The sequence below is a fragment of the Ricinus communis genome, chromosome 3, assembly GCF_019578655.1.
Source record: "Ricinus communis isolate WT05 ecotype wild-type chromosome 3, ASM1957865v1, whole genome shotgun sequence".
In the NCBI taxonomy this organism is placed as follows: Eukaryota; Viridiplantae; Streptophyta; class Magnoliopsida; order Malpighiales; family Euphorbiaceae; genus Ricinus; species Ricinus communis.
This window is the reverse complement of record NC_063258.1, coordinates 29,131,326-29,144,636: the sequence shown is the minus strand read 5'-3', so window position 1 is coordinate 29,144,636 and position 13,311 is coordinate 29,131,326. Positions and strand designations below refer to the sequence as shown.

At 26.6% G+C, this 13,311-nt stretch overlaps 1 protein-coding gene across 1 annotated transcript; it reads left to right on the top strand.

Moving 5' to 3' along the window:
* Positions 1-9,288: 9,288 nt before the first annotated feature.
* On the top strand, positions 9,289-10,223 carry LOC8288758. Its single transcript, XM_002540413.3, has one exon. The coding sequence runs from the start codon at positions 9,492-9,494 to the stop codon at positions 10,074-10,076; it is 585 nt and encodes a 194-aa protein (XP_002540459.2). The 5' UTR covers positions 9,289-9,491; the 3' UTR covers positions 10,077-10,223.
* Positions 10,224-13,311: the final 3,088 nt, after the last annotated feature.

The following is a 13,311-nucleotide window of genomic DNA, read 5'->3' as shown; positions in this document are numbered from 1 at the left end:
CTCTTGATCTTAAAGAAAATAAAATGCATTGATTTAAAGTATTTTCTCCCGAAAAACATTATTGTCATTTAAATTAGATATCAAATAATTCATACATTGTTATTATTATTTTTAAATTATAAAAATAAAATAAAAAAGGACTCAAAATTAAACTTTCGTTCAAATTAAATAAAACTATTAACTTTCCAAGTTACTAGGCAGGAAGGCTTAAACTCACAGAGCAGAGTGATGCTTTCTCTCGTTATCTTCCATTTATGTCACAGAAAACCAAAAGATTCTGACTTTTAGTTTTCTAAATTGCATGTGACTATAGGGAATGGAACAGCTGGCCGCAATCCTGTTGAGACATATAAGGAAAAGTAAACATTAGATTGTAAGAAGAAGAAATATGCGACATAATTAGACGCATAATGCATGTGGTCTTAGTTCTTAATAACTCTGAAAAATAATGGAAATATCCAAGAAAACTGGAAGAAGGTTGAAAGAGAAATTAAAAGAGTCAGAAGACAAGTTTATTCGTTATGTCTAATATTTGTTTTGAAAATGGAAGTGTGTACGCTTTCTTGAATCAAAGTCCATTATCTTTTATTTACTAAAAACCATGGATGGAAAATTGACCATTCTGTAGTAAATGGTTTCAAGCTTATTCTGTATATGCCCAGTTTTCCTGGTCAAGAGTCAAGATCTTTTGATTCAAAGCTCTCATAAATCTTAATTTTCTTTTGTTTATTCACACAAAAGTAACAACTCTAAATTGATATATATATATAAATTACTTGTCAGATTCTTATTCAAAAGACCAAATAATAACGAAATTTTATTTTACATCTGTGCATAAACTTTAAACTTGGCACTAATTTAATTATAAATTGATAAAGCGAGTATTCCAAACAAAGACTTAATTTGGAATTGTTAAAATGATAAAGAAAAAAGAAATGGGTACTGTCAAAGTCAAACTGGAGATAGCATAACCCCTTTTACCACGGCATAGTTGTTAAGATTTCGAACTTACTTTTGAATTCATAATTTTACTATATATATATATATATATAACATAATTAATTCAGGTTAAATTTCCGTCATGAAATTGGTGCTATTTTCAGAACTGGAGTTTGTTTTTCTACATTCGACCCGACAATGAGAACAACATCTACAAGGAACTTATGTATGTGAGAATCATACTTTATTCCTAATCTTCCCAAACTAGACATTAACAACCCATTGAGGTTTTAATTCTTTTATATGTATATAGCCACATATTTTATTGAAGTTATGTTGCAACAACCGAATATTTTTAATTAAATAATACGGTTCTTATTTTTTTTATATGTAATGCTTTATTACTTGGTCTTTGTATCATTATCTCCATGTCTATATTATTAGTATTATTATAAATTTGATGAAGTCTCTCTTGAGTTCGAATTTATCAATATTTCTAAGACTTTATTTTCTAAGCATGGCCGGAACTTCATTCAAGGCCACTAAAAATAGTTATGGAAGGGCAATTTTATGGTTTAGGGAACTCTTTGAAATTGCTGCTTGGGATCAATCTTTTAAAATCTTAATTTTTATATAACCTAATTACTAAATTTTCATGTGTGAGTTAGCAATTAATTTTACTGACGTGTAGAGTTTTTTATTATGATTTAGTGCCACATGTGCAAGATAAAGCCAGATTTTGAATTTAAAATACATAAAATTCTATATTATAATTTCTTGAAAATATGGTGATTATCTTGTAAAAGTTGAAAGAATTGGATATTTTAGTTGGAAGAATTGAATATTTTAGGAAAAAGAGTCTAAATTTTAAAAAAAAAAAAAAGAGTAATTAAATAATATTTTATTATTTGTTAATTTTATCTTTTAAAATTTGCTCCAAAAGAAAGTATGACTAAAACTTTCCTTATTCTAAAAGTTGAATTTTAACAAAGAAGGTACAAGAAATATAAAAAGCCTTATTAATGACCAAAAATAATTCGCTAACTTTTTATTATATTTTTTTATTATATTAGCAATTTTATATATTATTAATTACACACAAAACTTTTAGATTTATTTTAACTAGTCATCTATCCATACATTGCACGACCGTTATTATTATTTTGATTATAAAAGTAAATTTATAAATATAATTTAATTAATTATTCAATATTAATATTTGATTCATAATAATTTTTAAAATAATAGCAAACTAACTTTTTTAAATTTTTTTAATTCTTTTAAAATTTTATTTATATTATTTAATAAAATATTTATCTATTAATATTATCTTTAAATTAATACTATCAATAAATTATTTTTAAAATATTTTTTATTGACTATAATATTATATAAATTAATACTATCAACGTAATTGGTACACTATCTTTTTAAGAATTATAAATTATTATATAATTAAAAATTAATTTATTAGTAATATAATATATAAAAAAATATTTTTTATAATTAAAATCATTATCTAATTGAAAAACTAATTTGTTAGTTGATATAATATCAAAATATAATTAATATATTATCCTTTAGAATAATTATTATCTAATTAGAAAACTAATTTATTAGTAATATGTTATTTTTTAGAATTAGAATGAGTGTTTAATTATGAATGTAACTTATTAATTAATAAATTAATAGAAAAAATATAAAATTACACATAAACTTGAATCCTATGTGTTAAAAATAGTACATATGTCAAAGTAAAAATCTTACATGTCAAAGATTAAGCACACGTATCAAATAAATTTTAAATCTTAGAAATTAATATATATTAGTCGCTTACCCGTACGTTGCATAGCCGTTATTATTATTTTAATTATAAAATCAAATTGATAGATACAATCTAATAAATTTTTTAATATTTAATATTATTTTATATAATTTTAAAAAATAATAACAAACTAACTATTTTTAAATGTCTTTAGTTTTTTAAAAATTTAAAAATATCTATTAATTAATTTTAATATTATAAATTGATTTATCAATATAATTAATTTTACTACTTTCTTTAGAATTAAAAATTTATTATATAATTAAAATTTTAATTTATTATTAAATATAATATTAAAAATATAATTTAAGATGTTATTTTCTATATTAGAATTATTATCTAATTATAAAAATTAATTTATTAGTCAATATAATATTAAAATATAATTAATATATTATTTTTTAGGATAAATTTAATATTATTATCTTATTAGAAAATTATTTATTAGTTAATATAATATTAAAATATAATTAATGCGCTACTATTTCTTAGAATATAATTAGTATCATTATTTAATTAAAAAATTATTTATTAATTAATATAATATCAAAATATAATTAATATCATATCTCTTGGGATTAGAGTCCGTATTTAACCATGAATGTAATTCATTAATCAATAAATTAATAAAAAAATCACATAAACTTAAATTTCATGTGTAAAAAGTAATATACATTTCAAAATAAAAAATTTATGTGTCAAAAATTAAATATACATATAAAAAAGATTTTAAAATGAAAAAAGTTAATATATATATATATATATATCTTGTAACCGGCTAAATGAATTAACCTTCGAAATATTAGTCACAAAAGAAAGCCATTTGCCTCGGCATCGCTAGAAATGATAAAAAAAATAAAATGGCACCAATATTCATATAATCACCAATAAAATCGTATTTCAGTTTCAAGATGAAAGCCATTTTCACGTTAGTTCATTTGCTACTGATATTTCAGGTTGATGTTGACGAAAAATGAAAATACAATTGCTACGTTATTAGTCCCTCAAGTTTAATTCTCATTGTATACAGTTGGTTTTATATTTAAGTAAAAACAAATTACAATTGAAAAGAAAAAATAAATAAAAAAATAGATTGCTATATATATATATAGGCGACAATAATGTACCTTTCTTGAGAATTGATCACATGAAATGAAAGGGTTTGATTTTTCAAACTTCTGTTCCACAAAGTCGTATTCGCTAGATAATTGAAAGGTCTAATTCTCCATGATTTTCAGAGTATGCATGCATGCATGCATGCAGGCAGACAGGAATTTCCTTTTTCCAGCTTAAGAAATGCCACTTCTGTTTATGGTCCCACTATTTCCACAAATCTGAAATGTGATTTGTCCAAATTAAGCCCTTCGTCAAAGCCGCCCCCTCCTTTTTCCCATGGACTCTTTCTAAATTATTAATCACGAATTTGTTGTTTTTATATAAAATTTCAAACTCTTCATATTTGTTCTCCTTTTTTTACATTGTGATTTGTCCAAATTAATATGATATATTACAGTTTAAGTTTTTACTTTCATGTAAAAAGGATAAAAAGAATTAATCAACTAAATTATTATAATTTTAATTAATAAAAATAAATTTACTGAAAAATTACTAGAACCTAATAAATAGATTTGAGTTTGAGTCTAACTAATATTAAAATGGATAAAACTAATCACTTGGTTAGTTGGACTTTTATCTTTACAAATTGTTGATATTTCATAGAATCTCTAATTCTAACTAATAATCCAATAATATATAATTATGCATCTTGAAATGCCCTTCATAATTCAATGTTGTAGTTGCATTTTTCTTTTATGAGGGTACACCATATTACGTTGCAATTTCTTCTACTAGTTGCTAATGTTATTTAATAATCTTTGAACTAGCCGGGAAAGTATAGTGTAATTATATGCATGTATAGTCGTTTATTTGAATCTTTTAGTATGTGTATATGGAAAATCAAATTACATGATAATATAGTTAATTATCACCTTGTAATTTATTTAAGCATGCCTATATACAAATAAAAATAAAGCATTTGAGCATCTCGAACAGAATTTATTTTTTGTATAGGTTGAATCTTGCTTTGAAAAGAGTCATTAAGTATAAAACTACGAGTAGAGTCAAATTTTATTGTCTGTTTTGATTTTATTTAGTACACTGGTATTTTAATATATCTTAGTTATTGGTGAGAAAAAAAGAATTAAAATTACTAGTACTTATATAAAATATAAAAATAAATAAATATTGTTATACAAATACAATAATGTTTTTTGAAAAAACCAGGCTCATACTCGACGTTGTTTGAGAAAGCGGTGCTTGAGCGCACCTTGGCAACATCTCATTTTGAAGCCCACTTCATGAGTTTGCCCATTGAAATGCTCAATTCAAGCCCAAAGCCTCATTCTCTTTATAAACCAATTGAGTCACTCTATGCTACAATTATATTTCTAGGCTCAATCCAGGTTTTACCCAACAAGTCCATTTACACAGCCTTTTTCTTACAATTGCTTGTTGAAATTCTAATTTTCATTTACACTCACTTATAATAATTAATATTATTTTAATTTATAATAATTAATTAATATGATTAAATATTATATTAATTTAATTATATATTGATCAATTAAATATATTATTTTAATTTATTATATATTTTTATATTTAATTGATACTTCTTAAAAATTATGAGAGTTTTACCTATATTAGTTTAATTTGTATAAATAATTAAAAGTTATATATAAATTTAATTTATATTAATAGAATGATATCTAAAACTAATAACTTATTTAAAACAATATCAATTAATTATCTCTAATTAAAGCATATACTTATAATAATAAAATATTCTAGCAAAATCTTATAAATAATACTTAAAAATTATTATGTGCTTCTGTCTTTATTATTAAAATATGCGAGGACTATGAGTGCAACATAATAAATTATAATTATATGAGTGCAACAAAATAAATTATAATTTTCTCCCTTAGATTTGGTTATATTAATACTTGATAGTCATTTTAATGTATTATACTTTATAAATTTATAAAAACTAAAATATTTTAATTTTATTAATATAATTAAGTACTATATTAGTGATATATATATTTAGTTATTGATCAACTAAATATTTTTTTTTAAGAATTTAATCAATAATATTTGACAATTGTAAGCTCCACTTATATAATTCTGACTTATATGAATAATTTAAAAGTATATATAGATTTATTGATAATCTAAATTTGTAAAGTGATGTCTCAAACTTAGTACTCGTAAGTGTACGAACCGAATGTTAATATGAAAAAGTTCATTATGAGGTCGATCTCACAAAGCTATAGATATATACTATAAATACCATCACACAAAAACATTAAAAGTAAATCTAAACACTCTAAGACGATGTTTTAAAAATAGTTTTAAGGTTTATAAAATAAATTAAATAAACTATAAAGTAATATGTAAATGAAATATTTAATGTAAACTATACGATAAAATAACATTTAGTTTAGCTTATATTTAGTAATTTTCTTCTTTTTTTAAGCCCAAATCTAATGAATAAGATAATGATGTGCCTTTTCCCTGAGTCACTTAAGCTAATAATGCAATATAGGTTTTTTATACCAATATAGGTTAAAGTAAATACGGTGTTTTTAATATTTTTAATCCAAATATTTTTTTAACAAATATTACTCTTAAATTGATATGATGGCCAACTAACAATAATTTATGTAACTAATAAAGTTATGAAAGTAAAGAATCACTCGTTAAACTCGTAATAAATAAGGTTCGTACATAAATAAAAAGCTAAACTAAACACTTATGAAAAGTAACATGATATATTTAATTTAATGGTCATTAAAATTAAATAGAAAGACATAAGAAATATAAAACAGAAAATTAAATCTCCCTCAAAATTTAAAAATTCTTCAAGGAATGAAGATGATTGGTCCTTACTCTCTATGTCCTGAAAAGTTTCTTTGATCCTTGAAAGAATAATGCAAATCTAACTAAGTATTTGTGGAAAATGAACTGTAAAGAATTCAGAAAGATGAACTGTAAAGAATTCAGAGAGAGAAGAATGATAGATCGAAGTCCTTTGTTTAACTAATCTCCACTATTTGTAGAGATTCTTAAAAGTAAACAACTTAAAAGTAATTATTCTTAATTACATATTAACTAATTAATTTCTCTTTGTGGGCCTTCATATATTTTGCTAAGTCTGCAACATTGGTAGTCCACGTGTCTTTATTCCGAGCCTTTCGCAGTAGTGGTCCAATTAAAGTTCGTTTATGTATATTTTACTCATATTTTTTCTTTTTAACTATTATCACCTGAAATTAGACAATAAAGCTAAAGTAAAGTAAAAGTATTTACCTTTCATATATTATATATAAGACATACCAATAAATTACTAAAATTACATATATATATATATATATATATATATATATATATATATATATATATATAATATAAACTTATCATAAAAAATATCTATAAAGCTAATAAATTATTTAAAAAATTATATTGATTGATTGGATATAATTAGAAGCAGGCTTATAATAATGAAGTGATATAATATTACTCTAGCAAATTTCTTAATATCTTTAATACTTTTTATTTAAAAGTTGGCTTAAATGATTGTTGAAAATTGATGTACATTTGTGTCTCTTTATTAAAATTTATTGTTGATTTATTCAGTGAAATGACCTAATCAATTAAATTAAAGTAGTTTGTCTTTAAATTTAAAATTAAATATTAAACTGAACCCAAATTAACTTTTAAATTGGGGCAAAAGTTTCAATCCTAATATTTGTTTAATTTTAGTTCGTGACAGGAAATAATTAAATAATATTTTAACTCGTTATTTTATTTATTTATTTTAGCACATGTAATTATAGTTTTAAGGATATCAATCAATAATTACTAGATATCAACATCAAATATTTTTTTAAACTAATAAAATAAAATACCTAAAGTAATTACCATTTATTGCTAAACAATCAAAATAATATAACAAATTTATAAGAAAATGAAAATGTTGAGCTCATGATTATCATCAAAAAATTAAAACTGAATATTATATTATCATAAATATTTTTAAATGGAAAAAAAATTAGTATTAAATTACTAATATCAATATAAATACTCTTTAGAAGACTTAAATTTTTTATTCTACATGGGTAAAAATTATTTAAATAAACTTTGGTAGATGTTAGGATTAGATTAAGCTAAAATTCAAAAAATATGCTTAATTTAGTAGAGAAATATTTGTATTGAATTTAATATTTAATATTAATTCAATAACTAAATTAAAAAATAATACATTAAATCTTTTAATTAAATTGACTAATAGCAAAATGTAACAGAAAAAGACTTAAATGCATATAGAGTCAAAGTTCAATTTTTGAATAAAGAATATTAACATAATTAAAACTCATAAATTGTGAAACACTGGTCCACAACACAAATTTCACCAACCCTTCATCAATAGATATGGACACTCATTGGCAAAGCCAGACTCACGATGAAGCCCCTGTCTTTCTTCCCACAGACCACACGCCCAGTCAACAACTTTTGCATTCCTATTAGGTCAGACCCCCCCCCCTGGCTCTAAACTTTATTAAAAATATTATTGATTATGATTATAAATTAGTAATACAAATATAAACAATATTCTATTTCTTAAAATTAAAATTATTTATTTACTTAAAAAATAACTGATTAAGTAATATACTAACTGTATTTAAAGTACTGATTAAGCATCAATACTACTATTAATATGACATTATAAGGGTCTACTTTTTATCGTTACTATCGAAGAACATGTTTATACTTGACGATTGCCAAAGACCTTGTGGATCATATGCTGGTATGGTGATGTTACTTTCACTCGTCAAACGCATACAAAGAAGAAAATACAGCTCCAGTCACTCTAACACGCCACAACCACACATTTAAAACATGTAATAATAAATATCAACATTATTATACTATATTATATATATTATATTTAAAAATTATATATTTTATTATTTAAAATTAATAAATATTAATTATTCATCTGTGTTGTATAAATTATATTTAACATAAAATTAAGATTATAAATAGAAATTAATATAATATCAAAATAAAAAAAATTATATATATTAAAAATAAATATATATATATATATATATATATATATATATATCAACTATCTATTACTAAATATATAAATAAATAAAAACATCCACGAAATTTAATAAAGAAATTTATATAACTTAAAAGGAACACATATTAAGTAAGGTAAACGTAACGCAGTAAAATTCTTTACAGACCTCTTACATTCTACCACGTGTATGCAACCGTCACCTCACAGTCACGTTTCTTTACTTCACATCTCTCTTTCCCTCTTTGTATCCGGGGCGAAGATGACGAGACCCACTCCTGACCTTACACGTGTAATTTCAGTATATAGGAAAATAAATTAAGAGAAAAGAGGAAAAAGATCGAGCGCAGAATTTTGGTATATAAATTGGATCTATCTCAACAAATAAGCATCTTCTGCAGTCGATTCTCGGCATCTAAAATCAGATCCTTCACCCCGCTTGCTTGATCCAACGGCTGACAGTCATTCTCGCATCCTCTTAAAGACCACCCACCAACAAAAACTTATCACGAGGTCACCGGGTCATAAACATAAACACAAAAACAAATCTTTGATACACACGAGACGAGTGGTTAAAACATGAACGTCTTAGATTCTCGGCTGGAAGCTTTGGCTTTCAATTATGTGAGCTTTGGGATCTTTACAGTGGTGAACAATCTGTGGACATGGGTGGCTCTTCTCACTGCAGCTGTCAGCTTCTGGAGAATCAAAACTGCTGGTCTCAAATCGGAGCAGCCACGAGTACTGTCTTCAGCTATTTGCATTGACACGCATAATAATAACGACGAGGCTCGGCCTGAAACATCGCAACCGGAGTCACCACCTTCCCCAACTCTTTCATTTTCAGATACTGCTTCATCTTCGTCTTTGTCTTCGAGACTATCCATTTTCGAAAATGACGGTGTTTCTAAAGGGAAGTTTGTAATGTATTATGCAGGTGATAGAGAAAGTGATGGAAATTGTGACGGTGATGGGTGCACGGTGGTCGGAGTGTGGGGTTGCGGTGGGTCTGAAGAGTGGCCGGAGAGAATAGTGTTAAGGACTAGAATGAGTGAGATGGGATGGTACAGGAATCAGGACTTGACGGTGTTTAACGGTAACGTTGTTAGATTATGGGATGAGGTTAGGAATGGGAACTGTAGCTCAGGCTGTGCTGTTTGGTAATGGTTAGGTGGGGGGTTAGAGTATAATTTAGAAGCTTATTTAGCTTCTTGATTAAAGTTTTTCTTTTTCCCAAAATGTAAATATATTTGTGGGTTAGAGAAACCTTTTGAAACAAAGGAATAATAGTCTGTTCTATGTTTCTATTAAGTAAATCTAATACTTATTAGCTATAATTATATATAATGGTTGCGTGATGAAACTTAATATATATGTCTCATAATCACACCAAAACAATTGTGCTGTTCACTACTAATTGATGATTGTTTGGAAATGGTTGATTCCTTGAGTAGCTCAACCTAATAAGTTGGGGAATCAATTTTAGTTTAAGAAAATGCCTTATGACCCAGAAGGCTATGTAATTAATTCAAATAATATAAACAACATTGGTTCGGAGTATCTTCCGGTGCAACTAAAAAAAAAACAATCTGAAAGGCAAATAAATAGCATAGAATAATAAGGTGATGCAGCTAGGGAAAGGGTGCCAAGTTTGTAATTAAAATATTAGTGCTCTGGAAAAGCGACAGGTTCGTAATATTTTAGAATCTAGCCATTGATACATTTGGTCCCGAACTTGAGTTTCAGATTTTTATATTTCAATTAAGTGGCGCAGCCATTCGTTTTTTTATCACAAGCAAACAAATGCTTTAGGAACACCAGGGTTCCTGCCAGCAATTCATCTTCTGTTACACTGAAAACGTAAAACAACATTTTGGTGAGTACTTTCTATATATGGCCGAAGTAGGAGCCACTAAGCTTGCTTTGTTTGGACAAGTGACATGCATCAACAGAGAGATCCACTTAATACAACGATTTCAGATAACTACTGTATCAACCATTGCTGTGGAGAAAAGGTCCAACTGGATTAGTTTAGCCACCGGCCTTGGGCCGCAAAACTAATAGAACTGGCCCACTTAGAAAAAAAACCAAAAAAAAAAAAAAAGGCTGAGGAAAGGGGAAGGGCCACCGGCCATCGCGTGGTCCCTATCGGCGTACCTAATTCGCATATTCTAATGCAGTGCTAAATTATTTGATCAGCATCGCTGCAGATTTTATTATCATCGGTGAAAGCTACATTACATTTAACCTATGTCAATTGCGAGGAATACTATACTGTATATTTCCACTCCTATTGATAGTCTTTGTTTTGTTTCAATTATTGACCTATATTAGATATAATTATTTAGTATATATATATATTTAATTTAGAGTATGCCGGATAAGATTGTTACGGACAACAATATATATATTTTTTTAAAAATTTTAATACATTTACTTATTCAAATTTGAAACTTTAATTAAATTATAATAAGTCTTTATCATTTTATTTAAATGTTCTTGGATCATATATTTAATTTATTAATTTAATATTGTTATAATATTATTCTTAAGAAATATGGAGCCGGACCTAAAAAATAACATTTAACACGTGAAAAAGAATAGCATATTATTTGCAAGGTGAACAAACAGACTACAGAATTTAACATCTAAAATCTTCTTCTATCTTATAGCTTAGTTTGTGCTATGTGTTGGAGCATCCTAATTAGCTAATTAGAGAAAGAGAGATAAGGATAAGAATCCACGTGGAAAGCACGCTATATTTGTAGTACACGATTTTGAATAGATTTGTCTTCTTCTCGTATTAGAAGAATACTAATCAGCCTGCCAAAATTGGCTACTGCAGGGCTTTATCTATTGCTAGTTACTTGGAAAATGTTCTCCTTCACCTAAATACACAAGTCAAGTTTTAAGTAGGAATGTCCCTCTCTCTCTCTCAATTGACTATCATTTGATCCAAACCAATTTGTGGTTTGATAGTTGAGCAAATTAATCAATATCTGATGAGAGCAATAGACCAGTGCTAACTATAAATGATATATTTGGATCAATGGCGACCACTATTGGTGTTATTTTGATAAACTACTTCACTAATACAAGATAATCATTAGATCTCTGATTCTTCTTCCTAAAGAAAAGATGAGAATACATTTTACCACTGAATTTAGTCTTGATGAATAGCAATACTTTCAGAATTTCCATAGGATTTAAATGCACAAAACGTACCTCTATCTTTTGAATATCATAACTATTATGTTGCACATTTCATAATTCTAACTAAGGTTAAAAAATGATGGCACCGCCAGTTCTGGTAGGCAGAACTAGCTCGGTCTTTTAACATCCTTTATGCTAGTTAGCGAACTAGGATTTCTATGAGCTGGAAAAGGGACACATATAAATATATCATAGCTTACAATTACAACAGGTACCTTGTTTTCCAGCAAGCCAAATAAAAGCACCCTTGCCTGCCATTGTCACTCAATTAAATTTCCACCAAAAAAAATAAAAATAATTGAATTAAAAATTGTGGGGCAATGCTTGCTCCAGCCACATTTAATATTGGTCTCTGCATTTGCCAATTAAAAACGATTTCGTAGATGTAAACAGGAGCATTCATTAATTTTGGAGAATCCTGTTCTAATCTTTGCTGCTATGTGAACCCCAGCTTTCTTGTATGATTGCAACTCAGCATCACATGGGTAATAGCCCCTCTCCAAGATTCCAGCCCAAAGAGCAAGGATGCTAGCTTGTCCCCATATAAGAACCACTACCACAGCACCCTCTTGTTTCCGATGCACCAAGACACACTATTTGTAGGCTTTCGGAAACGGGGTTATGACTTGTGACTTTTGTTGTCAAGTACCTTCCGACCTAAACCCTTCCTGCCAGCACAATTTATGTTCTGTACGGATGAAGCTCTGAGATATTTGACATTATCTTCAAGGGCTTGACAATCATTTCAGTAATAGTTTTACTATGAGCGGATCTGAGAGGAGAGAAGTGAACTTAATTTGCATGATATGCAAAAAATGAACATGTAATGCTATTTAGCTGGATGAATTAACTAGTAACTAAAATGTTTCATTTTTATTTCAATTAAGGTGGGGTGTACCAAAAATTAAAGTTCTCCAGAGGTATACAAGTGCTTTGACCCGAATTATAAAAAACATATATATAATATTCTACAAACATTGATTATCTTGTTGAATCTGTTTATAAAGAAACATGACATTCAAACTTATTTAATCTTTGCAAGCTTTTAGGTAGTACAGGACGTTGAAATAGTTGCAGGTGGACAGGACATTTGAAATTGCATAGGTAGTCATGTAGTAAGCTAGCTAGATTGATGTATTTGTTGGTTATTTGGTTTTCGTTCCATCTGTGTCTATAGGATATGACC

What these genes read in the sequence shown, in the direction of transcription:
- LOC8288758 (XM_002540413.3), top strand. Translation starts at nt 9,492, where the DNA reads ATGAACGTCTTAGATTCTCGGCTGGAAGCTTTGGCTTTCAATTATGTG.